The sequence below is a fragment of the Bombus vancouverensis genome, chromosome 7 (genome assembly GCF_051014615.1).
Source record: "Bombus vancouverensis nearcticus chromosome 7, iyBomVanc1_principal, whole genome shotgun sequence".
NCBI classification, from domain to species: domain Eukaryota; kingdom Metazoa; phylum Arthropoda; class Insecta; order Hymenoptera; family Apidae; genus Bombus; species Bombus vancouverensis.
Window position 1 is genome coordinate 16,860,376 of NC_134917.1, and position 27,515 is coordinate 16,887,890.

The 27,515-nt window shown below is 42.8% G+C and overlaps 1 protein-coding gene across 7 annotated transcripts in view; it reads right to left on the bottom strand.

The window, feature by feature from the left end:
- LOC117155449 (dystrophin, isoforms A/C/F/G/H) overlaps positions 1-27,515 on the bottom strand; it is a 437,811-nt gene that overhangs the window by 275,368 nt on the left and 134,928 nt on the right. For all 7 annotated transcript variants that reach the window (XM_033331460.2, XM_033331413.2, XM_033331467.2 and 4 more), the window contains 3 exons: positions 25,421-25,632; positions 22,649-22,803; positions 22,167-22,356 (listed from right to left, as the gene is read on the bottom strand). In XM_033331460.2, the coding sequence (XP_033187351.2) occupies positions 22,167-22,356; positions 22,649-22,803; positions 25,421-25,632 (557 nt within the window). The remainder of the gene's footprint in view (positions 1-22,166; positions 22,357-22,648; positions 22,804-25,420; positions 25,633-27,515) is intronic.

Genomic DNA, 27,515 nt, shown 5'->3' on the forward strand with positions numbered 1-27,515 from the left:
CCGCTTTTACGCGACCGCGAGTACCTGCCATCCTCGATCGAAAATTACTTTTGCGGTTACGCGAAGTTTCTTCATCCTTCATCCGCCGTACGTTTTCACGAAACTCAACACGAACTCAGTCGGGTTCAAGATGAAACTTTGAACCGAAAATTGTAAGAAAAAGGTGACTCGAAGGGAACGTTGTAAAGACGCAAAGAATTCAATGATTTGCTGGATTAAAATAAATCAGTTTAAGTAGATGTTCTTTCAAAACTGATCGCATTTACGAGTTGCTTTCGATTCTTTCGTAAGATCAGTCACGCGCGTGTCATCTAATTAAGATCTCGCGCTTCCTGCATCTGCCAAAGTTTCCTTAAACCGTCTTAAACAAAGTCATTCAATTCGGTCGTTTAACTAAGGTCTGAACTAAACCAAAAGTTTTCCTAAACTAAAAAATGTCATCAAACTGTGTCGATTGTACTTACAGCGTCACAGCAGCTTTATTAACGATTTCTTTCTATTTATTCCTTTTAACTAGCGAATTTCCATAGGAAACGATCGTCGAAAATTTCGCCAGATACGCTACCGTACCAGCAAACGCCACTTCTGCACCGCAAGTTGCAACAGTTGACCTGACCGAACCACGCAGATATGTTCACTTAGAACATTCGAATAACCGGCACGTGTGCTCGTGTACAAGGCAAGCTGAAAGAGCCCCAACGGGACAAGCAGGCGCGATAGAAACAGTATCGTTCAACTCGAAACATCCGACTGGATCGTAGTAACTGAATTTTTCCAGCGAGTCTTCGCGTCTGGTAATCGGAGTCCGCATAAATTCCGAGCGTAGATACGCGAAACGGATAAGAAGAGCGCCGGTTGCCGCATAAATCTCGTTTGGAATTTTTCATTTCCGCGATGGCGATCGGTTTCACACAAAGATGTCACCCGTATCCGACATAAACTCTCGATATAAGATTTTCCTCCCCGCGGAGTAAGCTGTAATTCCGTCGTGGATCGTCCAACGTTTAATTCCACGCGCAAATCCGCCAGCCTAAGAATTACGTTCGTCGATTCATAACCTGGCATTTTGGCGAACGAAGACTCTGATAATGGTTCTAATAATTCTTCGATTCGGAGGGAACATTTTTTCGACAGGATTTTTATAAAAATTTCATTCGTACGTTCGTAGAAGAGATATTAGATACCATGCATCTGCATTGGTTTATTTGAAATGTTTTTAAAGTATTTCGTTATGTTCATTATCGCGAAACAAATGAATAATTTTTACGAGAGATTGAAATAATAGCATTGTTTTAATCAGTCGAAATGAAATCGGAGTAATATACCGGGTATAATGATAATTCATATCCTCCGGAGATATATATCACTATGCCGATACAAATGGACTGGCTACGAAGACGAATTTTCCATAATTAAACTCGCACACGCGTGTATAAATCTAATTCGCCGAAGCTACAATCGCCGAAACGAAAGTAACGCGAACGCGAGAGTGTGACGTTTAAACGATGGTTAGTTAACGATATCATTTTATCCAACCATAGTCACCGTCGCGTAACGTGGAATAATTCGAATCTACGACGCGTATTAAAAAGAAAAAAGAAAGAGAAAAAACGGAAGGAGAGAAAAGCAAGAACGAAAAAAAAAGGAAAGAAAGAAAGAAAGAAGCAGTAGAAAAAAATCGAATTTCGTTTCGTCGGTGGGGCCAGCGAAAAATCGGTGAATTTTAGGTCTGATAGAAGTGACACGCACCGGACACTGGACTAAAACCGAAATAACAAGAGACACGAGGCCTGTAAAAAGGAAGGTCGCGTTATCGCGCGCAAGTACAAAGCTGAGCCACCCCCTTTCATCGATATTCGCGCGATTGTTCCGCTCACGGCTGGTAGTTTCGTCAGAACGCTGATTTGACAGCTCATCTGACCTCTTGATTCGTTGTTCCGATTTCTTTTTTACACTCCCCACTGTACAACGCATACACAGGGAAACCTGTGTCAAACTCACGTCGTCCCAATCCGTCCTATCCATCTGCATGGTGCCTGGTGCGCAACTGTACCGTGCTCGCCATTATCGAAGTCGCGTTTCGACCAACCAATCGACCAACCATCCTCGATCGGTACACATTTTATTTGCACGCCGATTTCTCTCTATTGTCTATCGAGTTTGCACATTTTTATGCCCCTACTTTACAATCCGATTCCATAGCTCTACGTTGAACAAACGGTCGGGTCAACCGCGTATTTTGTGATTTTTTTAGGTAGACTTTGCTCGAAGTCGAACACTACCACATTTTATATATCGATATAGCGGTGTCTATCGTGTTTACGAATATCATAGTAGAAATGTGTTGAAAATAGTTTCGCGTCCTCTTTCTGCAAAGAAAAGCATTGACTTTTTCAATAGGAGCTTCCTTTTATATTTATATCTTTGAACAACGAGAGTTTTTCTGTATGGTCGCGATTGCGATTATTTTCGGAATACAGAGACTAAATAATGTTGCGAATTATCAAAACAAATATTATTTGTAAAAGAACGACAGCACCGTCTCGGTATAAAATTCAAAAACCATAGCACGTAGACCGATAAAACAGCTGGAGGAGTTAATAAGCCTAATTTGTCCCGCAAACATAGAGCAGACAAATTTTCAGTATTGGCCGAAAGCGTCGCGTACAAATTAAACATCGTCTACAAATCGAACGAGCTATGTACCGTAGAATCGAACAGATCGTATGAAAATCGGGCGATCGAGACAGAGGCTCTATCGTTCACGCGCGACTCTGCTCGTCCCAAGTATAGTTATACGAAGATTTTGTTCGTTTACTGAGAAAACGATCGTTTTCTCGCAGCGTGTGCATCATTGAAACGACACGTGCCGAATGGACCGAAAACAGTTCGATTTTCGTGGTAATTCGTATTTACGAACAGAAGTCGACTTTCCAGCGATCGCCTGAACGAACATCGCGACCTTGTCGAGTATGTTTGGGAAACTCGAGAGCGGGAAAGTGGAAACATCGGAGCCAGGGAAACGAGAAAATGGTAGAGGTCTGCGAAGAACGGCGGAGGATATCGCGGGATGTAGGACGCGTTCGAAAAGATAACGAATTAAATGGCATCGTAAAACCTTCCGTGCCCGAATCTCGACTACTTTCGCGAATCCTGTTACGCTGTCTTCGGACTTATTTTTTCTCGTGCCTTTCCCCGAAGACGTTTGAATCGAGTTTTTCATTTTCGTCTTAAGTTCTCCATTTCTTAAAAAGAAAATTTCATCGCTTTGATCGATCGTGACTTATACAAAAAAAAAAAAATTGTACACAATTTCGTATTAAAAGTTGCGAATTCGTTTAAAAAAAATTCGAAGATAAAACGCACAGTTTCGGTGAAAAACGTCCGTGTATTTATACGCTCGAAACTTATATTATCAACGCGAATTTCATCCGTCAAACGGATGGAAGATGTCGCGACAACTGGACGCGGAGCATCGACGAAATAACTCGGGACGGAGACGATCCGCGGGGCTCGCGTATTTGTTGCCTGTAAATTAAAAATGCATGGAAAATGGCGGAATACTTTCCGTGAGAAAGGCCGCGTAATAAGAGGTCGTCGAACATCGATGCTTCGAAAATTAAAATGTAACCTGCACGGGCTTGCAGCAGCACAGCTTGATTAATCCTTCAAAGGGATATAGAATAATACGTCGAGCGAATAGAATTCATGGAAACGATAAATCTCTGAATTTATGTCGGAGTCGCAAAGACTAATTAAATTATTGCCGATCTAATTCCCTTGTAACGATTAAATCCGAAACGCCTTCGAAAATCATATACGCCATAACAGTATATTTTAATTGTGTTTCGAGCAAAGCTCATAAACACATTTTATTTAGCATCTCGAGAGCTACTACACGTAGAAGAATAAAGCTAATAGCCGACCGAGTTTTCCAGATACGAAAATAATAGAGACAGTCACCTTAAACGATTTCCCAGGCACATGTTTCGCTCGTGACGAATCGTCGACACCAGAAAGAGAAATTCTTCGAAGGGGAAGTGTTTTTCAATTTAAAGCTCGACAGAACGGAAGAGGACGACGGTCGAAAGGGAAAATGGGGGAAAAAGCGAGGAGAAAAGAAGGAGACAGGAAGACGAAGAAAGAGAAAGATACCGAGGGAGGGTAAACGAGGGAAAAACCGAGTGGTGGATCCTAGGCAGTCGTCGGCGGCAAGATTAACGACGGAAAGGCTTTAAAGCTCGCACGGGAGATAAATTAGTCTGTCCGGCAGGTGGCCTCGGTTTTTAGAAGCTGGCCACCGGTAGGAATTGCGGATGGGAACTCCTGCTCGCGAATCAAGACTACACCGGCGGAGCATCGATCGTTGCTGCTGAGAAACGGGCAATATCGCGGCCTGCAAAACGCTTCGCGCTCGTTTTACCCTCGAACGGTGCCCCCAATGGAAACGTCGATCGTTCCGATCAATCGAAGATTTGAAGACGTCTGCTCGTTCGAATAATGGATTCTCGTACGATGGCGAATTTTATTGTTTAAGATGTCGTAATTGGATATCGTCGGTTTGACAGGGGAACGATGAAACTAGGAAATTTTCCCTAGGAAAGCAATTTGAAAATGATAATCTTCGGAGATGTTTCAGGTAGAGATAGGTCTCTCTTCTGGCAAATCGACGATCGAATAACCAAGTCAGAGATACATTGCCCACGTATAGCGTATTCGCAAGGTAGTTCACCAAACAGGCAATACGATGTTGAATAATACACGAAGAATTGAAAAATTAATGTTCGAAACGATCTATAATAGCACGAGACAATGATAAATAATTTGAGCGATAAATATTTCATTGCAATTATCAAAGATCGATTTACACGAACGTCCGTATCTCCGATCCACTACGAAATCCAAGAACTATTGAAAAACTCGGAATAATATATCGTCATGGACAAGTGCGGGAAGACGGAAAGGAAATGCACTGGAATCGAGGCGAGGAATTGGCTGGAAGGGACGGAGGAAACGCGCGAAATTACAGGAGGTGTAGGGACAAACGTGTTAAACGGAAACAGAAAGGCGATTGGAAGAAGCGTGGAGACGTTTCAAAGAAAATATCGAAACCGGTGTTCTCCCTTTGCCGGCCGATCGAAAAGGTTGTAAAGACTCGGAGGCAGCGAGACGAATAACGAATCTCTGGGCGCCATTAGTTTCGTATCGCAGACGATTGTCGATATCGAGCAGTCCGTTCGTTTTACAAGGAAGCACGAGGAAGGAAACGAGACTAGACGGCGAACAGGCTAAGAGAAAGGTCCGAGAAGACGAAAGTCTGCCGGCTCGGCCGAGGAAGAAGAACGAAAGGAGGTAGGAAAGGCACGGAAATATAACTGGACAAGATACGGCTCGATGACGAACGCCCAGAAATGGCAGCTTTGATGTCGAAATAATTAAATTTATTGTTCCTGACCCGGGATGCATCCTATTAGCCTTTGTCTGAAGTTCGAGCAAGTTTTTAATGGACCTCGCTATAGACAAATTTACTCGCTGCAAATTTGAAATTGCACCTTGATAGCTGTTCACGAATAGACTGGCGCAAGGTGCAACAAGGTCGATTCTTCGGGTTGATTTTGAACTTGTGCGAGAAATCTGGATATTCTATATATTGCCAGCTCTTGCAGAACCCCTCCAAGATATTGCACAGTTACGTAGTTCTGCAACAATGCTGTACGTAGAAGATTGCAAAGATATCACGATGTATGCACGACATGCCGCGGGTGAAATATCCTTTCGACGATGTTGCAGTAAAGAGGGATATGTGTTTCGAGCCATTTATGACTAACGACGCAATATTTCACGATCCTTGAAGGTACTCGCAGTTATTCTATGCAACTTGGAAAGTTTACATACAGTAGAATCTTACTCTTTACTAGAATATACGTAGAATCGTTAAAGCGAATTCCATCAAATTGAAGGAATTCGTGTATTTCCATCGTCCGTTTTTCCTATTAAATTCAATATAATCCTGTTACTTTCTAGAATGTAAAAAAATATCATTTCATACCAGAAAGGTGCAAGAGATAAATCGTCGACAACGTTGCAACGAAGCCCAGCGTTGCAAGGATTTTGCAAAACGATACACGACGAAACGGATATTAAAAACACCGTCCGCAGCTGGTGGAACGCTCTGCATTTTCGTAGAACTCGAGGAATCCTTAAGACGCCGCAACAATGTCGTTGGCATGATGGATGGCGAAGATTCCAGAGTTCGACGCGCATAAAGAGAACGGAAATTGAAAAGCTCGTTCCAGCAGAGGCCACCGGCAACCAGTTCGAATCGAACCCTTTAAAACTAACGTCGAAACTTGATGGCAGTCATCGAGCCGCGTCGTATACCCTCGAACGTGAGCTTGGCGACGAACCCCGTTGGAAACAGTACGACTAACTTTCGATTCCAACGATGTTTCGTTATACCGTAAGAATCTCTCGGTCCTTCTCCAAAGTATCGACCCGGCGGAGGCAAATTGTATCATCTCGTGCACCGTTCTGCGTGACCAGGCGAAGTTTCCTTTCCGATGAAAAGTATTGATGCAGTGAGACGGACGGAAGTGCAAGGTAAACGAAGTATTCACGTGTAGTGCTGACTCAAAGCGACGGCTCTGAAAATCGTTATTTGTCGCGAAAACGCGTTTACCTCGATTCATTTATTTCCATTCGAAAGGTAATCTTAATATTAAAACTAAAAGCTGGAATCGTTGAAAAATTCCAAAGAAAATTACCAACACAGAACTATCAATTCTCCATTTCTACTTGTCAATTGACGAATACGTGTTATACGAGAATAGTCGAGAAAATCAATTCGTAACTTCGGAACATTTTCTTGTAAGTCGTTTGTATTTACCAAAATTCCAAGATGAATCCCAATGCGTAATACTCGTTTAATAGAATATAAAATTCACGAATAATCATTATCAATTATCAAGGTAGGCGACCGGACGATAGACTGATAATAAAACGTTTGGTAGTATCGGAATCGCGGATGGACGTGTTCGATACAATTTGTATAGGACAACGTGTCTTGTTCCTCTGGTCTGGCAGAAAAACCGCCACCAGATGTAGCATGCATTTTATCCGCGATAAAATGGAGCATCATTCGCTCTGTTGGTAAATGCGAATTTCTACTTGCATTACGGATCGATGCACTGGATTTCTCTCGTATGAATCCAGCGTCCTAAATACAAAGTGTAATTGATCTCGATGGAGAACGCACAATCGTACCTTCGTTCGCTCCGTGTTCCACTTAACTAATTGATCGATATGCGTCGCATAATTAAAAAGTCACGACGACCAGAATCGTGGAGTATTAATAACTAAGATTAAGATAGAGTGACCAAACTGTTCGTCGATTGCTAATTTTTTCGTAAAATGCCTTTACAAATTGCGTTTTTGGGAATACGAATGATTTCTCGCAAAATATATAATTTCCTCGAATTACGTGTGTTTTTACATATCTTCCACTTTTCATTTCTTTTTAATTATCAGATAGATAAATATAGTTATTAGTAATAGCGCGTATAAACTAACTTTCAACTGAAATGCGAGGCGAAACATTTTCAGTTGAAGATTCACTTAAGATTAGAGTAATAATTTTGAAGTAATGGACTATATGGAACCTCGGTGACCAATAACATCGAGGTTAGAGTCACGAGATGCGACTTGGTCGGAGATGGAGGCATTCCAGTCAATGTTTACGATGCCAGAGTCCTACTAGGTTGTCGACTTGATAACATCGCATCTGCGGGCCACGGTGTTGCTACGAATCATATCCCAAGATCTCGATCTGCAAGATATCAAGACACTCCACTCTGATTTCAACCGAATCTCGTCCTATCATCTTAATCCTGTTCAAAACCACGTCTAATTCTTGCTAAACGCAGTGCTCTGCGACACCGAAGCCTTCTCTAGATCGTATCCACGTGTCGTGCCGTTAAATTTACTACCTTAGAACCGCATAGCCCTCGACAAATTGTGTCTTTATTTTCAAATCTTATTTCCAAGCATCGTCGTGGCTTCTGATCCACAGCCCAGTGATCTTAAAAACAGCACGTTATAGGACCGTTCTCGTGGAAACCACTGCTCTGTAATTATACTATTTTTACCTGCAATAAAGCGAAAACCACGTAGAAATCACAAAACGCACGACTTCCTCCGGTTTCAGGCTGAAAAACTCGCTGTAAAAGCTGCACTAGAAAAAAATCGAGTTTCAAGGAACGTTAAAAAAGGCCTTTCGCGATTCCAGTTTTACGACCTCCATTACGAGCGGTCGTAACGAGAGCGAAAGATCGAAGAGAAAGGAGAAATCACCCCTTTTCCCTTTTTTCGCTGAAAATATCTTTGGAACGCGTGCTGTGATCAATGCATCGAAAACGACGGTGGTAACGTCTGGCCTGTGTAATTCAGATTCGCGTTTTCCAAGGGAAGAACCAAAAGAAGAAACCGAATATGGTAATTCCTTTCAGTCGTGACCTTTCCTTACTTCGTTGTGTGAAAGAGGATTGTGCAGGAGCTGGCCAACGAGCGGGCGAAATTTTTTTCCACCACCGATAGCTTCCTCGTATCCATTCTCTCGACTTCCTGCACCGCGGTACACTGCGGTGTGGAATTTAAATAAAGCGAACAGCTTTCGTCTAAACGCCCCGGGCAGACAGCTTCTTTCTCGCACGTTACAGGTAAGTTTGAGTAAATAGAACGGTCGCGTGTCCCGATGGCTACCTTCTTCTCCATCTTCTCGCGCGTTTCCATTTGTTCCATCTTCCGAATATCAGAATATTCCTCGAAGCGTGTCTGGATTATGGGCGTTGGGTAGAGAACCTCCAATGTAGAGAACCTTCTTTAGGGATGGTTCGTTTCTGGATGATTTGGAGCAATTAGTAAATACAATGGATCCTCGTGGAGTCGTAGAAAGGAATGGTTAGAGCGCGTGTCGGGAAAATAACAGATATACACGGATTCTTACAAGCATATCCAATTCGATCTTGAGATGTTCCATTTGTCGGAACACGGTAAACGCCTACGACCTACCAAACCAGAGATGTAATTCGAAGAAGTAGGATTAAGTAAAATATTAGCACGTCAGGTGGTGATAAGAGGTAAATATGATAAATAAACCAGAAGGCCATCCTAAGCCGAAAGACAAATAATTCTTTACTAGTTGAAAAAGCTAGTCGTCTCATCGACGACTGGATCTCAGTTTACTGGAAACTGCGCGAAACTATAGAAGCTAGAACAGAAAGCGGTTGCGACCAGCTCCGAATCAAATGCAAACTTAATAATTTCGAAGTAATAAAGTTAGCAGTGATTTAATGACGGACTGTAAGCAATAACACGTCGCCAGCTGGACGTCGTAAATGAACGGAGTTTCGAAAGTGCGTCACCAAGTTTCAGTCCGTTTTGCACGTAATTCCCAGTAGTCCAGTCACCGCTTTCCGACGCTAATATTTTCCGCCCTACAAACTCCTTCTCTCGGTTGCCCGCTCTTCCAACTGTAGTAATCCCATTTCCCGCGTTGAATAACAAACGAGGACAAAGAATAGAGGGAAAAGAGCCCGAGACAAAACGATATTTACGCGTCCATCGGAGGTTACATCGAACTCTTACGTCGTTGCAAACGTCGAATCTGTATTCAGTGTTTGGAAACGCGTAAAAAGAAGCGAAGAAGCGAGGTTGCTCGAGAAAGAAGTACAGCAGGATTATCCCCGGGGACGCGTCAACGTCCATATTCAGACGGGACCCGCGATTTTTCCGGAATTCCTTATCTTCTTGGGATGTCCTAGCCGCGAGAATCGCCGGGGGAATCGAAAATGTCGACGTTTCAAAAGAACGCGGCCGACCTGTTTCTCGCGCCAAAGGTTTCCCTCCCCTGTGAACGCAATCGTGTTTCTTCCCTTGCCCTTTCTCAACTTCTCCCGTTTTCTATTTCTCTACGCCGCCTCTTCTTCTCTACCTTCTTTCCTTTCCCTTCTTTCCTTTTTTCTTTCTTAATTTCATTCGACCGTTTCGCACCAACTAAACCGAAAACGACGAGAGACAGAAAAAGCGCAAAAGGAGGGTAACGGGGTGGCAGAGGGAAAAAATTCTTTGCGCGGAATCCCTCGTTTCGACTCGCTATTACCTGGCCCGAGAGAACAACCAGACCACGCTGATGATGATGCTCTTACACCGTCGGGACTTTTGGAGAGAGACCAAAAATATCACCCTTATAACAGAGGGTCGAGCACCCGGCACTAATTATTTCTGGTCAAAAAAGCAAAGAAACTATCTTTGTGAGAGGAGAGAAATGAAAATGTCGAATTTCGTGCGCGCGACGTTCGTACGCGAACAGCGTGGTTGGTAATTCAGGTAGTCGTTCGTTTGAAAAAAATTTGTTCAAACGAACATTCGGGCCCTGTACCGCGGCTCTTTTATTCGTTGCGATAGCAGTTTGAATAAGAACGACGCGATAACCATTGTGCGTCGGATGATACGTTTCAATTAGTACAAAAGAAGGGATAGTTGGAAAATCGTAGAGGGCTTGCGCGCGCTTTGTACGTACTCCTTTTCTGGTAACTAAGTTCTTTTTTTTTTTTTTTTTTGCATGAGTTTGTGGAACTGTTATCCGACGGTTTAGCGAGGCTGCTTTGTTCCCGTTTTGGGACGGCTGTACAAAGAGCTGTTGCCGCGGACATACGGGCTGATATCGTCCGTACCATTGTCTCGCGTTGCACGAAAATGTACGAAATGAATCGATCGAAAGTACCAAAGTGTCGCTACGTGATATGTTTATCAGGTAGGACGAAATAAGAACGAAAGTAATATAGAGACAGCGTTGAAAACGTAAGCGATATACTAAAATGGCGAAATGGTGGAGCACAGGTAGTAATAACGTGTCAGTTCGCTGTTATCGTTCGGAACATACCGTTCTCAATTTACTGTTACAAACTATCCGATAGAAAATATCCGGAAAACGTATCGTGGCAGGATATACGGTTATTAAATAATTAATTATGAATCTAAGAGACGATGTTTTCAAGGGTTAAAGTACGTGACGAAGATATGCATCCTTTGAATCTTGAATTATTCTGAAGAAAATAACAAACATGAGAATATTCTAAAAATTCATTGAAAATCTCTTTCGCTTTTAGAAGAAACGTAACTACAGGTAGGACGTAAAAAGTAAAAAATTCCAAAAAATAGGATAACTCTAATAGGTACAGGTGTATGGATTATATCGAGCAACGATTCCAAAACGATCAATGAAAGGAGGAAAAGGAGTATGACAATGGAAAATTCCAGGCATCGTCCGTTAATTAACCGTGCCGAAAAATGGAAAAGGACGATGCCGTGGTAAAAGGGGGTGAATGTCGCGGAACGCGGCCGAGTGCATTTCTTTTATTGCGTATTTTTAATTCAAACACGGCAATCGTGGTTTTAAAAAGCCGCGCTTCTCCTGAATGGCCATTACTGGGAAAATTGTGAAAATACAGACGCGGTTGTAATGGTTTTCCACGCTCGTTCCGAGCGACTCACCCCGCGTGTAGCCGTGTACTCGTTGCGAGTACGGTACTGTAAAGTCTGCGAGCCTTTTGGGTGAATCGGCAGGCGGTGACATTTGCTCGCAATGTTATCTCAGATATTCTCGCTAGTTTGTCCGTCCAACCCAGATCCTTTGGTAACAGAACTACAAACTAGTACATCCGTCGAGTCACCGACAGATCCGAAAGAAAAGCAGACACTCGACGACAGTGTAAATTCTACTGTGTCAACGAACGATCGATCGGAACGTTGCGTTGTGCGAACTGCTCAAGAATCAAAATTATTAATACTATTTTTTACAAATTTCTCAATTACATCAGAGTTACGTGATTAACGTTTAAATCTCGAGGAACCAACGACTTACTTGCTTAAGTTCGCCTATCGCGACAATATGCCACAAATAATGGTAATCGTTGTTTTACGCTTTCCAATTTATATAGAATTGATCAGTGCGGCTTCCGAATGCAGGTCATACCATAGAGAATAACATAATTTGGCAGAAGATTAAACAATATCTTTTTTCAATTAAATGTTCGAACCAAACGAATTACAGGGCAGAAGCACCACACGCGAAATCGAAAAAGGGAAAGCTGGATATTTGATGTTTTAATACGATCAAGGGTTTATAAAATACGAAAATTTCAATCCAAACTACGTTACATCGTCGTAATATACTTTTAGGATTACGTTAAAATTTTCAGTAGATTCGGATATAAAATTGTTGCCTCCGTAATCTGGGTTGTGCAAGTTACGCAACTATGTATATTGGTTTCGTGAAATTCGTAACATTACGCATAATTAACGTACATTGCTTCAATGACACTTGCGTCATACAAAGGACGATCAAGGTTTCGCTTTTCTCTCCTTTTTTATTTATTTATTTATTTTTTTTACCAATAAAAGATAGATTTAGTAAAAAAAAAAAAAAACAGGAAGAAAGAAAGAAAATACATTTAGCGAACGAGCGATTTACGAATGACTGTCTAATTACCGATGTAATTTGCCGCGGTCGCGAAGTGTTCCGATTAAAAGCGCTTTCTCCACGACGTAATTACATAAGCAATTAGAGCAAATAAACGTTGCTTTTACAAGCCATGATTGCTAGCTTGCTAGATTCAACAAAACTAATTTTCCTGGGTATAAATTTAAACGGACGCTCGCAAGTTCCGAGATGTATTCATACGTGCACTGCTGACTTTGCGCCATGAATTATCTACTTGCCATACCGCGACAAACTTTTAACTTCCATAACCGCGATCTTTTTCCTTTTTATTTCTCGGTCGCTGAATTACTTTCTCTCTTTCTCGAGATCGTTTTAATATAAACATTAATTCATTTTTTCTTTTTAATTTCGTTAACTGATTTTCGTCGCTATCAACGTTCCCATTGATTAATTTTAATTAGTCTCCCGTTAAGTTTTCAAAAACTTTGCAACCTTGTTGTCTCAACGATCTCTGCGACAGCGTGAACTCCATGTAAATAACAATTAGAAAAAAAATCGTAGGAAAATGAAAATACAAAGGATGGCGAGAAATTCCGCTAACAAAAATGACAAATGCGTAATACGGATTTGCGCCCAAAAAGATAAAACGTCGCACGCGTTGCGACAGCTGTGAAAACAAAACTGCGATATATTTTTGTTTATTACAAAGAAGAAAAGAAAGAAAAACAACGATAGTTTTTAGAGGGGGCAAAAAAGATAAACATCTGAAATTTAAAACTGTGAAGCGAAAAAAGGTTTGATAAATTGGCAGGCACGTCGCTCGCGCTCTAATGAGACCAGCCACTTTTTGCTTAAACAGATGAAATTCAAGAATGAAATATTTGTCGTGATGGTATCTGTTACAGGGAACGGAAAAGCGGTTCGTCCAATTGATGATTTATCGCCGATAACTGAAGTTATTGCCTGCCGCGAATTCCGGAATTAACGCGAGATTGGTTTTTTTTCGAAACAATGAAGATGACACAGCGTCGCACAAAAGCGACAATATTGAGACTGTCAGTGAATCGATCCAATCTCGAGCAACCATAAATCGTCGCCTTTTTCCGTCCTTTATGGATTCTTGCTCGATACGGTCGATAGACTAAACCGGCGTTGTCAAAATCCAACATTTCCTTCAACTGACTTCCCTCTGACTTTTGAAAAAAGCTAACTCGAAATCCTTCTTTACGATTTGTTCTACCGACGAACAAAAATTGAAACGGCAGCGCGAATGTTTCCAAAATTCATTGGAAATAATAATAGGAAAACGTAAAGCATTTAAAATTTAGAAAACAAAGATTAACAAAGCTTAAATGTAAAAAGAATATTTCGATAATTCCAGTTTTGTAAGGTTTGCAGTAGACGATACGAATCGATGATCTTAGATAGATAACGAGACTTTTTAGTATATTAGCGCAGGGTAAGCAAAAAATAACAAAACGCAACAGAAACCTGCAAAATATTTCCAGTCGCTTTCGGTATCGACTGGTGGTTAAGATCTTAGGCAGAAACGCTAGAAAATCGAATGTATTCTGCTACGGAACAGCAATTCTCCATCGAGGAACCGGCTGATAACATCGGCACCCAAAGTCGGTAACCGGAATTCGAGAAAACTACCCTTCCGGGAGGAAAACATCCCTCCTGCGTTACCGACCTTGTAATTCTACGAACATTGTCGGCTACCGCCCTCTGAAGAAGCCGAGAGCGCATGCGCGTACCGTTTCGATCGCGAACAACCCCTTTCTCGTTAAATCGCACGTATCATCTAAGTTGTAGGAGGATGGAGAAACGATACGAAGACGGACAGAGACAGATAATAACGAGAATACGGAGCATGATGAAAATGTGATTCGCGAAAAGCTTCGTTTCCCGAAAATGTACAAAGATGTATATTTTTTTCGACAGAACAATATATGAAACACAACGTAAAAAAAATACGTAGAAGAAAATGCTAAAAAATTTGATGGAATTTTAACCATGAAATATTCAGCTGGAATTTTGCCAATTGAACTATAAAACATGGGGGCGGGGGGGAGATTCCAACAAAATTTTCCAATTGAAAGTACGCTCGATGCTAAAGCAATTAAAACACGGAAAAAGGAATTCTCGTAGCGATGCGTTTAACGCCTCGACTTCACGGCGTTCCATTTATCATGGTCGCTCGAGGGGGTGGTGTAAGGGTGAAGATGTGACCGTTGTCGAACGAGAAACACCCGCCTCTCGAATTTTACCCCTTAATGGAGAAACTTGCTAGGAGCCTGCCTGCCCGTACCCGTTGCTTTTATATCCGTATTTTACGAGATTCTTTCCCGACCTCTTTCGTCACCCACCCTCTCCGTGCCCTTTACGACTTCCGCCTTTCATTTTCGCCATGGCGCTTTTCAGTTTCGCCCACCCGCTGCTTCTTTCAGAGACGAAAACTCGCCGAACGAAATCGACTTTGATAAAGCTCCTAGAAAATCGACGAAGATAAGCGAAGTTGTTAACAGCAATGTATCGCGAGAAATCAACGTATCAACACACGGCGAAGCTGTGTAACTCGCAGGTCCGCGAAGGGAAGAAAAAACGACCGGGCCAGTGAACAGTCACCCTAAGCGGTCGTTATTCGCTGAGCGATTACACGGTGAACATGCAACGATCAAACGGTAAATTCGAAACATTAATTCACCGCTGCGACCCACGAACGCGAGACTGTCGCCTGATAAACTCGTTGAAAACGTTTCCTTTCTGCTCGGACGGCAGCCACGAGGGTGGAGTTCGTTAAATGCACTTTGCCGTGCTGCAGCGATTTTAAAAATTACCAGCCAAGAGAAGCAAAGAGAGAGAGAAAGAGAGCGATTCTTAATGCGCCTTCGTTGAAAGGCTAACGAAGTTTACCGAACGGACGGTTGTTGAAGCGGAGAGAAAAATATAAAAGAGGTACCGCGACCAAGAAGCGCATACGAGTTTCGCGATTATGCAAAACAAGGAACTGGGAAGAGCCCGGCTTTTTTCCCCGCGATAGACCGAGCGTAGCCTTCCCTTTTAGATATAATTTCTGTTGCCAGAGAAGAAAAAACTTGGCGTCGTGATTTAGTAGCGCGATTCGTGGCCGTGTGTGCGCCAGCGCTCGCTTCCACTTATAAATTTCCGTTATACGGTGTCCTTTTGGTCGCGAGACGCAGAAACTCGCCGGATGCGCCACGCATAAAAAGCACCAACCTCTTTTCCTCTTCTCTGGCCGGTGAGTCGCGAAAAGTATTCGGCGTTATAATGGAACAACGACTATTAGGAGCGAAGAATATCATCGTCGGCGCGGTCGTTCACGCCGCGAAGGCGTTCCTCTATCGATCCTTCGGCTGCGTTTCGCCTGTGGGAGAGAAAGGGAAAGTAGCCAACCGATTCTTTCGCTTTATCATGACCTTCGCACCCCCGAGAAAAAGTCCGCAACTTTTCCCATTCTCCTGTCGCTGTGTGCGTCTGCCTTATACACGGAATCCCGTCCTACAAAATTCTATTTTCAAATTGTTCGCACGAATACGCGAGACTACTGGTTCTTTCAACATACAGAATTTAACGACGTTGGATTTTCTCGCTTATACCGATAAAACAGAGTTACGAATATTTATGCACAACGATGACTGCAATAACGTTTGTCGAAAACGCGAATACCTCCAACGGCAATGAATTCTACGCTGCGAAATAACACTGAGAGATCACACACACTCTCGTCGTGGCTAGAGGTTCTAGACAGAAGACGTAATGCAGGAAGGTCTTACATCACCGGAACACATACTAAATGCTCGGCATTAAAAGCGCGTCCCGGGTTTCGCTGGACCGCCACGAACCTGTGGTATTTACTAAGAGCAAGCTTTTTTCCGCGAGAATGCTCCCATTGTTATATTAATATTAACCCTGCAGTCGCAAGGTCGAGGTATACGCACAATGCGCTTTCAACGTGTCATTCTATGACATTCTGCCTTTATCGATGTCAATTCTAGCAGAACCCAATCCCCATCCCATTTTCAGTCGCGATTCGGCATTGAACGCTTTAACACGCAACGAAAGGGGCAAATTGACCGAATAGAAAGTCCGGTTACGTTGTCACAACCCCGTGGACGGACGCGAGTGAAATTCGTTGCCTCTAGTCGACTGCAATTTTGTACATCCCATTTGTGCAGGCAAGGGTGTCGCCGTATGAAGAAGCAAGCGCATCCCTGAATAGGCTGGGGGTTGGTCGCGTGGCACGTTGAAAAAATAAAACCAGGTGAAATTGCGTTAAAGCGAATTAGCCACGCTAGGCTTGATTTAACGAACCAGCCTGTACGGTATGTTTACCATGAATATGAGAAAAGGGACAGGCCTCTTTGTCCGACACAGGGGGGCGAAACGAAAGTTCAGGTCACGTAAGCGACTCCCGTGGCGTTTCTCCTCGATCGATGAACCCTACTTTCCGTGTAAACGGTTCGTAAAGCCATCGAACTCCAGCCACGGCGCAAAATGACAAGAAGCCTAAAAGCAACCTTGGGCGACGCGCCACCGCGTTGCGAAGCTTCATTGGAAATTCGTGACCTACTTGCCTCTCGTGGTTTTCGAATCCAACGGAAACGTAGGCGAACCTTGGAGAATTTTAAAGACGCGAGAAGCTCTCCGTGCTATCGTTGAAAATACTTGCAGATGTGATTTTTCATAGGAGAAGATTTTAAACTGCGAATACGAAACCGATGGAACTTCCATGGAACGAGATTTTGTGCTCGATTCTCTGCTGCCATAAGTAGAATAATTTTACATTCTAATAGACTTCCTAGAATCGAGGTGTTTTAGTGTCTTTTTTAATTCTTTTTTAACACGTCGCCTTTAGAAAATCCTTTGACGAGAAGGTAAGTCCTTGTTGAGCTTTCATGTTTTACCATGATTGAAGTATAATCTTTCTGGATGATCTTTCTTTCGCTCTGTCGTTATCCAGACTAACACTGGCTACAGAAAACATTTATACGCCATAGTATTTATTATTCCATTTGCAAATTAGTTCATCAGATCCAAGTATATTATACGACATATCGCTTAGTAGCTTCTTTATGAAATGTAGAAACTGATGAAAAAAAGAAATGTTTGCTTGCAAAGTAAGATTATGTGCAAATACTTCTTGTAGACGCTGTATATATCAAACGTTATCCTATCTTCGAGAAATCGAGAAAAAACAAATGGAACCGATACGTTTCCCGGCAAAAAGGAAAAAGTCACCATCAAACATCAATCGAGTTTTTCCCCGGATCCCCGAGGTACCAGCTTTTCCAAGCGTAAATATTAATATCGTAAAAGAATCTCGATCTTCTTGAACGTATTTATTTGCCAGTCCCATGGGCTACCCATGAAACGTCCCGTTTCGATTCCAAGTAATTCTAGCCGCGATCCAATATCGGACGGCCATAACTCGTGCCCGACAAATCGCAATTCATGCACACGGGAGCGTGGTGCAGCATGGACGAAGGTATTAGGAATTCCTCCGGATGTGCTCTCGAAAGACGGAGACGCTATGCATGCATGAGTTACGTTCCGGTCGAACCGGGTCGGTGAGTCATTAGTAGCATCGCGACGACAACCGTGAACTTTGCCTGCGGAATTACATTGTTTCTTGGCGTTGCCAACTGTACGATAGTATAGTCTGCGTTGTCTACGATACATCGATAATACCGCGATCCCGTTGCAAGTGTACGTTAGTTGGAACGTACGCGCGTTTCCAGTAAATCGAAACCTTTTCAACCTTCTGTTCCTACGAAATTCGACAATTCGAAACTTTAAGAATCGACTGCCGTTGGATCGATGGAAATTGTAGAGTAACTTTTCGAAGGTTAAGAAACGTTTGGTTGAAGAGGTGAAAGTAAAACCAAGATGGATAACGAGGCAAAGGGTGGATTTGACGCGACGTACGGAGCCAAGTTTCGTTGCCACGTTTTTATTACGAATGCCAATCGATAACGCGGCTCCTACCTACCTCGAGGTTTAACGAGTGGAAGCAGCTGTCCAGGCGGCATTAGTCACCGGGATGTAATTTCTGGCCCACGCCCTGTTCCGCGTGCATTTGTGAAAACCGGAGAACTCGGTCGATTGCTCGCGTGCACTAAATAGCATTAACGTTCGACAATTATTCTTTCGATATTTCTACGGTACAGGATGAACGAAACTAATTGCAGGCAACTCGAAACCATCTCTGCGAGTCTGTAGCAACTAAGGATAATTGATCCAGAGAGCGCGATCGACGACGAGCATGGATGCATCCGTCGATTTGAATCCGTGGCGGCGTAACACCGCATCTGGATGTACATCTCGAGAAGCTCACCGAGCAGCGTTCGAAATTAATTCCTATTTGCAATCGACGTAGCAGCGCCGTGGAACGGGATACGTTTGCACGACCGCAACATTTTACGCTGCATCGATGAAATTAACAAACCCGGCGTGCTGCGATGATTCGAGCATGGCTCGTTCGACACACAGTTCCACGTTAAATTGATCGAAAGATGTATAAATCCCACGTGAACCGAGACGATTGGCGATAAAGGGACAACGCGCAGCTTTGGAGCTTTCAGCGAGCACCAACTGCAACACTTAATTACGAGCGGTGCGCGCATAGGCATACTATTTTCCGGTTCGACTGAGCCGACCAGCATTACGCTTTTCAAGAACATTAAACACGGCCAAACGAGTTCGATAAATTGTCACGCGAGAGATACGAATGGAAAGAGATAAAGTGAAACGCGAACACTGGGCATTGGTAAATAGGAATTACGCGCGGTGTTTGCTTTTAAAATTCGAGCCCAATGAAAAATCGCAGACGCCAAAACAAAAATAGCCGCGAAACGAAAGCGGAACGAAATCGAAACGGAATCTGAGCGAAATCGAAATCGAAACGAAATCGTCGAAGCAGCGTGCGGCAAAAGAGAGAAATTGTAATTGAAATAGATCCGGCTAATTGTTATTGCGCATTGCGGCGCGTAGATATAATCAGGTTGCACGGCAAATAACATTGATTTTCAATGATCGCTATTATTGGACAAGCGGTCGGACAGCGTGGAAGCCGCAGAGGCGATTTTCCTTTCGTCCCCGATACTCGGGATTTATCGAGTGATTGATTCCAATCAGTTATCCAACTGTTTATCGAATAATCAATGCCGTCGTCTGTTCGCCGATGAGGTGCATGGAAATTACATTTCGCGGACACGCGGTCGCGCAACCGTGCGACTGGACTTTCGTCGTCGAAAATTTATACCGTCCCTGTTCATTTGGCATCGATAATTTTAAACACAACCACAGCCTGAATATAGTGAAAATTATTGAGAGACATTGATAAATGCCGCGAATATTTTAGAACAATAACTTCATTCGTGTACAAAGATAAACTGGAATTAATACATTTCGACCTATTTGAAACTCTTCGACACAGAGAAACGAAAGATTAAAACTATATACATAATAATGATAAACCAAGAGTACATGTTTTTACGAATAACGTAAAAAGTCGATCAATCTAAACATTATGCTAAGAAAAATGCATAAAGCGGAAATGAATAAACCTTTCATTACGTAATTCCAAACTGAATGCGACATTGTCATATAAAATGTACGAGTTTGCCTATGAAATGCAATGCGATCGATCCTCAAACGCCCAAAATTGGCCTCTTTTCGATAAAACAAACCAACAGTCGACGAGATGAGAGAAGAAAAAGCATCGAACAAAGCAGGCAGAGTAAAGAATGTCCCGATGTTAACAGTCAAACAATATTATAAGCTAATTTCCCGGAATCGTGTGCCGTTTGTTCGTTACGCGAGGACGATTATAGATTAATTTGATCGAAATGGAGCAATAGGCCGTACCGCGTACGCTACAATATCAATTTGATTCTGCGAATGGTCCATCGGTTCCACGGAATTGTAAACACACGTATTCGACGGGGGAGGATTCTCATTGCGATTATCGCGACGATTCGTATAGGAAGCAGGTTACGACGAGAAAGTCCATTCGTCGTAACCTGCTTCCTATAGATTTCCTTAATGACGCACATTTTTACCCCGACCTTTGCGTCTTACATTTCGACCTCGTTCTATCTCCATCCGCGATCAAACAGTTTAAGTGGGAAACGATGTAATATTCCAGAAATAAAAATTTCTAACATAGACCAAAGCTATTCGCGTAGAATTTCACTCTACGTTCCGAGTATCTTAGAATCTAAGATAAAATATTTCAGGATTTACAGTATTTATTTCGTGCTTGTGCACAATGCGATTCTATTCTGGAAAATAATTTAAATTTCTTAATTTCGGCGCTTACATCGTTTGTCGTTTAGATTTCTCGATTATCGATAACCTGTAATCGAACAGAAGAGACAGTGTAACTCGTTTGAATGCATATCGTCGGAAGGCGGAGAATCTTTTTCCGGGCTGTAGGGATTCGAATCTGCGATTTTTTAAATTCATAACACTATGACTAACTTTGATCATCCTAACCAATGTCACTCTCTGTAACTTTTTCTCCTTTTCATTCTAATATTCTTCTCTATACTTGTACTAATTTTAAGCGCTAATCTTAATCGCTTTCGAGTAAGATTAGATTGTGTGACTACTGTTTTTGAGGTCGGGGAATATGCGCGAGCAGAGTTCGTTACAATTTCATTCTACTGCAAACTACGTTGTATGTAGAGAGGCAAAGTTTTCTCGTCCGCGCATTACTGAGAAGTTCAGTTAGCACAGGGAATGCTAATTGTTTAGAGAAGTAGTTCGTAGTACATTATGAAAAACGGACTTTCTGAAACGCAATGTGCCTAGGTGCGTCGCGTATTTACTTTAAAATATCGGTAATCGTTCGATAAAGTAATAACTCTTGAAAGAAAATTCTTACGATTTTTGCTTTTTCTTCTGAAATGTCAGCGTCTGAGGAGAACAGAACGCAAAACCAGAAGAAGCTTTCGCACAGAAGCTGATGGGCCGCTACCGCGTTACACCGATATCCGATATCGAGCGTCTTCCTTTTAATGGGTATACCGATACACGGCCTGCTACGTCCGACACACTTTTATGGCAATCAATCGAAGCCGTAAAACCTTCTCGAGTCAATACGTGACCTATACAGATCTGGTTTCCCGTCTTGACCACCACCGTTATAACGTCTCGAGGAATGTTACGACCTAACCAGACTTGAATTACGTCGATCCCGTTTACATTCGAAACGCGTTGATTTGTGCGAAATCGCGTGGAATATTTCTACGTGCAAGGGATGGCCAGTTTTCTCGACTTCGCCATTGTCGCGATTTACTTCTCGAAAATATGATTATCGAGTTTAGTATGTATAATGCCTTTTCAATTACGAAGCAATTTTAAGCTTTCTAGACTATATGAACCATAATTTTAAATTTAATTTTGTATTTGTTACAGTATTAAACTCGCGACTAATTATTTTAGCCAAATAAAAATATGGATTGGAAAAATTGAAATCTTTACGTGATTTTTCGCCGGAAACATCAACGGCGATAAGATTTCTTCTTAAAGTACGAGATTGCTGTGTTCCGGCTATCAAGAACAATCGCGATACGTAACAAAAGCCTAGCCGATAAGAACTCGCGATTGGCGAGTACGTACAAGCAAAAATGGGACTTACCTTAAGCTGATGTTGCGGTCGTCTGAGCGCACCCTGGTCTCGTCGTCCGCCAAGTCGATCGGCCTCCGCTTCCAATCCCTCCATCGAGGACTCAGCTTCGCTCAACCAAGCCAAGAACTTGTCCAGGGACCGGTCGAAGTTGTGGAGGGAGTTCATCGCGGAATGAAGCAGTTTTCCTCGATTGATGATACTAAGAAGGATTTAATAGATATAGTCTTTCGTCACGATTCAGGCACGGTCTGTTCGAAACGACCGAATTCGCTTCAATGGCAAACGCAAGAACGAAATTGCGAAAGAATAACTTCTACCATAAAAATTCTGTCAACTACGTTCAAATAAATCTACGTTCGAAACGTTTAAATAAATCGAGTCGAATCGAGCATTTTCAAATCACACACTGACGACTTTAACATTAGAAATTTCTATTTGACAATTTTCCACGATACTAAGATAACGCGAATAAAACTATAATCGAGGCATACCTGGTGTTGAGGTTGTTGTATCTCTGATTGATAGTCTCCGTCATCTTTTTCACGCGAGTCGTGTCGTCCTCCTGATAAACGGCTATCAGCTTCTGCGTCAGCTGATTGAACTGTTCGATCTGATGCTTGTACTGGTGGAGCTCCGCGTGGAACGACTGCAAGCACGAACAGCGTCGAAATAAAATGAGGCGGACAGGTCACCGTGGAGGCGGTAAACTTATATCGCGAGCGGCTCCGCTTCAGACTCGAAAGTCGCGTCCCTCGATAACTCGCGAAAGTTAAATCTTCCTAGAGAGGGAGGCCCGGCTTTCATCTTTCATGGTGGCATCCCGTGCCGTGGAAACTTTATTTGGTCGGCCGGCGACCGATTCGCGTCGAGAAAACTTACGACAATCCAGATTAAGCCGACGAACCAAAAAAAAACGCGTTCTTATTCATCGCGTTCGCCCGACAAATTTTCTTGCATTTTAATTTCAAAGGAAACGTTTCCATCGAAAGGACTTTGCCATTAGAGGAAAATTGAAACTATTTTAGAACGAGATGAACCGACAAACGAGACGTAAAAATGTAATCGAACGACAAACGGATCAATTAATCAATTACGATTGCAAGTACCAAGAGGGAGGAAGAATCTGGCCAGTGGTAGACACCGGAAAGCGAACCTTTGCAAACGAAACATACACCGGAATCAAGTTCTATCAAACAAGGCTGAAGTGTTAGCTTAGGACTTCGTAAAACCGTGAAAACTCTCGCGACGAATCGTTACAGCAATCGAATAAACGGTCTCGATGTTTCTCAAGTATCGTCTTGTTAAACACTCACCATATTCGGAAGGGAAGTTTTTGAATTACGAAATTAGAAGAATATTACTTTCTCAACGATACGACGTAGTACGTCCTTCGTGATTCGCGCGTCGTAACCGAATGAACGCAGAATGCTTACGTTCGATGATACCGCCGGTCGTTAAGGACGCGTAGAAAAGGACAACGATCGAGAGTGACAACAAACGAGGCGGGGCTATTGCCGTTAGAATCAAGGCGATCCCTAAATACCAAATATATCGGCGTTGCTCGACGAAATAAATTATTCCATGAATAGCCCATTCGGCTCTTTTGAACGTAAACAGAGTTCTGGCCGCGTGACGTACTACGCCGTGGCACGATCTCGCGTTGAGTGTGAGTTTGACCGTTCTTTCGTCTATCTCTCGTGCGCACTGCTCGGCCATTTTTCCCTCCACGAGTCGCGTTATTCTGATACACAAAGCAGATCGTTGCTAAAAAGAGGTTAGTAGCTGCTGGGATGAATACCGATCCGTTCGCTCTCTTTAATCGCGGTCGCGGCCTGTAACGAAGCTTCTAGCCAGCCATTATACTCGCGACCGTTTCTTTTTATATCCACTTCTTTTTTCTCCCTTTTTCCTCTCCTCTTCTCCCTCCCCCTCTCTCTCTCTCTCTTTATTGGAGCAATCGCAGAAAATGCAAGCCGGTTAGATTATACGGGTAACTTTATTCGATCATTTGCGTAATTTTCTGATGGTACGTAATTAGATTATGGGATTAGTACAAACTGTCTTGATGGCGGATGAAATTTAATATCTGAGAAGAAGCTTTTTTCGTTTTTATTGTTTTTTAAGCGGCAGGTAAGAGCGGTCGGTGTACGGAATGTTAAAACTCGAGGAAGTAACCGCGTATAGCAGAGTAGCCTCGTATCACCGGTCTATCCGGAAGCTGGTGAGCGTTCTTACGGTTGGATAGGTGCATACTGAGAATGGCAGGCTCGGGGGCAGAGATCTAGTAAAATGGAATAAACTGGTAGAATACGAGGAACATTTTGCGCTAACGTCATGCGTATTGTTTTAAGGAACGCTCGTTCTCCGTGACTTCTTGTTTCCTTTCTCTTATTACAACTTCAAATGCACTGCTGCTCTCGAGATTGCTACGTCGCTCCCGTATTTGTGCGAGCGTTTCAATGAAAATCGAGTTCAAGTTCAAACACTTGTCGAGTCTGAAACGCTTGCCACTCGACCCTAATGTATCAACGATTCTTTCAACCTCCACAGCGTAACGCGTTAAAATCCACGAAATTATCGTTACGTTACAGGAATAGTTACAGTAGCGTCACGTTCTAACTATCTGCGACTTTCCTTCCTCCATATCTACAGTTTAATCTTTTTTTAACTGACTTCGTGACACGAGCTACTGTCGTTAACAAACATGATATCGCTTATATTTAATTTAAACGAAAGATACGTAGTTACGTAATGAAACAATTACAACTATACCTTCCTTGATAACTGGTGAGATAAAATATCGACCCGTGGACACTTAACGCGATTAGATGCTGCACCCGAGAGATGTCTTTTACCAATACAAACTATAACACACCTAATATATACTGCGGAGGAGCGATTTTCACAATGGGAGGAATTATCTTTGAATTCTAGGTTATTCGATATAATTATGCAAAATTAGAACGCGACTAAAATCGATCGTCATAATTATCAATCAACACTCGGCGATTTAAACCACGCACCGAGCCCATTTACCGCTGCCAATAACACGGAATTCCCAGATGATCGTTCGTTCAGTCTCCTAATCGCAATCAACGCAAATTGCTGCGATCAAACGGGAGAACCGGTTGCCTTCTGTCTGTTGCACAGCCATTGACACGAGAGAGATAAAGAGGAGATAAAGAGGACGACCCCGAGAGGTCGTTTGTCCGCGCACGGGTTAATGCAGCTCGGTTAAGAAAGGGAGAAAAATGCCAGCGTACCTTTTGTTCCCGGAGCTGTGCCTCGAGAACATCGGCAGTGTGCCCGACGGCCCGCATTTTCTCCAGCCGAGTTTCCATTCGCGCCAACCAGACCTCCACCTCGTTCCTTTTGGCCTCGTATCGCTGACTGTCCCCGAGCATCGCGTCCAACTCCGACTTCCTCTGCATCATTTTCGAGTTCATTTCGTCCCAGTGCTCCCTCAGCTTCGTAACTGCAACAATAATCGGACGGACGTGCCGTTTTCATACGATCTGTGTGCCACTATCTTCGCGTCTGTTCCTGTTTCTTCGACAATTTCTATCTACCTTCTCGTGTGTCGCTGTATCAAAGCGGTCAAGCGTGATACACACTGTCGTTGAAAAGCTCGTGAGCTTCGTAAAAGGCAAGAATTTTAAGGGAAGCAACTCGAAATTTCGTTACCTTAAGAAACTCTTTTATCGCAAGTTTATACTCTATCGATGTCTATAAATTTAATCTTAAGATAAAAAGAAAATTAGTAGGACGTTGGATATACGTAGGAAAATTGGTTTCGTTATATAGCAGTGACCTAATGGAAAGTTATAGCGAAATAGAGGAGAGAATAATTGTGGAGGAACGGGGATCGTCGGAGATTGAGCTGAAACGCGGGGCTGTCTTTGATGTAGATGGCTGACACAGATAGCGAATGCTTTTCGCGACAGTTGATGATTTATGTGTTTAGTATTAGCGCAGCAGAGTGAAATACTCGCCCTGTAAGATACGATCGATTCGATTCATCGTGAAACGAAAAGGGCGCCGACGGATTAACTTGTTAAAACAACATACATAGATTATGAAGACAAGCTGCCAACAAACGGAATAAATTCAATCTGTGTCTCGTTCGAGATTCATTTCATACGGTTCCTCCTTTTACGTAAATCAAAAGTCCAATAATAGAGCGAAGATAAAGTACGCGGAGCTCCGGGGCTCGTTGCCTCGGTTATCATAACCAATCAGTATCCTTTTGCAAGAACAATTCGAAAAAGCCAGGTCGAACACGGAATTAAACTTATATTCTGTTCGATGACGTTCGTAACAAGGGCTGCATGAATAAATAAACCTATCCAAGCTTTCGAACAATCGTTCCAATTAATCGATCCTTTCGATTCGCTGCTACCACGACAATTTCAATGCTCGTCGAACGAAACAAAGGAGATTTTAAATAAACGTAAGAATCACGGAATCGTATAATCGATCGTTGATCCTTCTCGAGAGGGTTAAACGTTCCGACACGAGGACGTTAAACACGATGCACGCTCGAATTCGAGAGCGACCGATCGTGTAGAGGCTCGTTAATCGAACGCGAGGAAGTCAGCCGCTGGCACGTGCTCGTTGAGCATCAAGAAGCACTTCTCAGCCAGGCTAAAATCCACGTTGAAATTCGCGCCAGACACGAGGAATCAGCTGGAAACTGTCCAAGCTGGTGCAGCTTAGCGGGAAAGAACGCGCAGCTGGAAAAGCGGGGTGCAAAGCATTGGCAGCGTTTCAACATCCGTAACAACAGAATTACCACGCGTGGACAGCTCTGCAGAATGGGGTTCTATAGTGTACCTTTGATGATGCAACGCATGTACAGGATGTTTCGCGACAGGGTGCCGGCAAACAGGACCGAGGCTAAAACGAAAACAACGTGATTGAGAGCGTCACACTCTCTAAATATTGTAGGATTAAAGTGGTTAAGCTAGCATGCTTACGAAAGACGACTGGAACGAATCTGTCTCGTGGTATACGGTCTCTGTTAATATTCTCTCATGTTTTTCCGTAATATTTTTATTACCACCGCTGCTGCGATTATTGCGAGTAATTTGTAAAAGAACCGTATCGTTGGTTTTTAAACAGAATTTTAACGAATATGTTGAAAAACGCCGCATTGTACGGCACAGAATGGAAGACATCGTAATCTAGAGCACGCGTAATAATATTCGAAAACAGCAAATCCAGTTGCCTGTTACAATGCACGAGGAGAGACAAACGCGTAAGCACTCGAGGCAATTCGTAGTTTAGCGGATCCACGCTGTTACAACCGAGCCGCTGTTTCCAGACAGTAGCACAATTTAGAATGATATAGAGATCTAT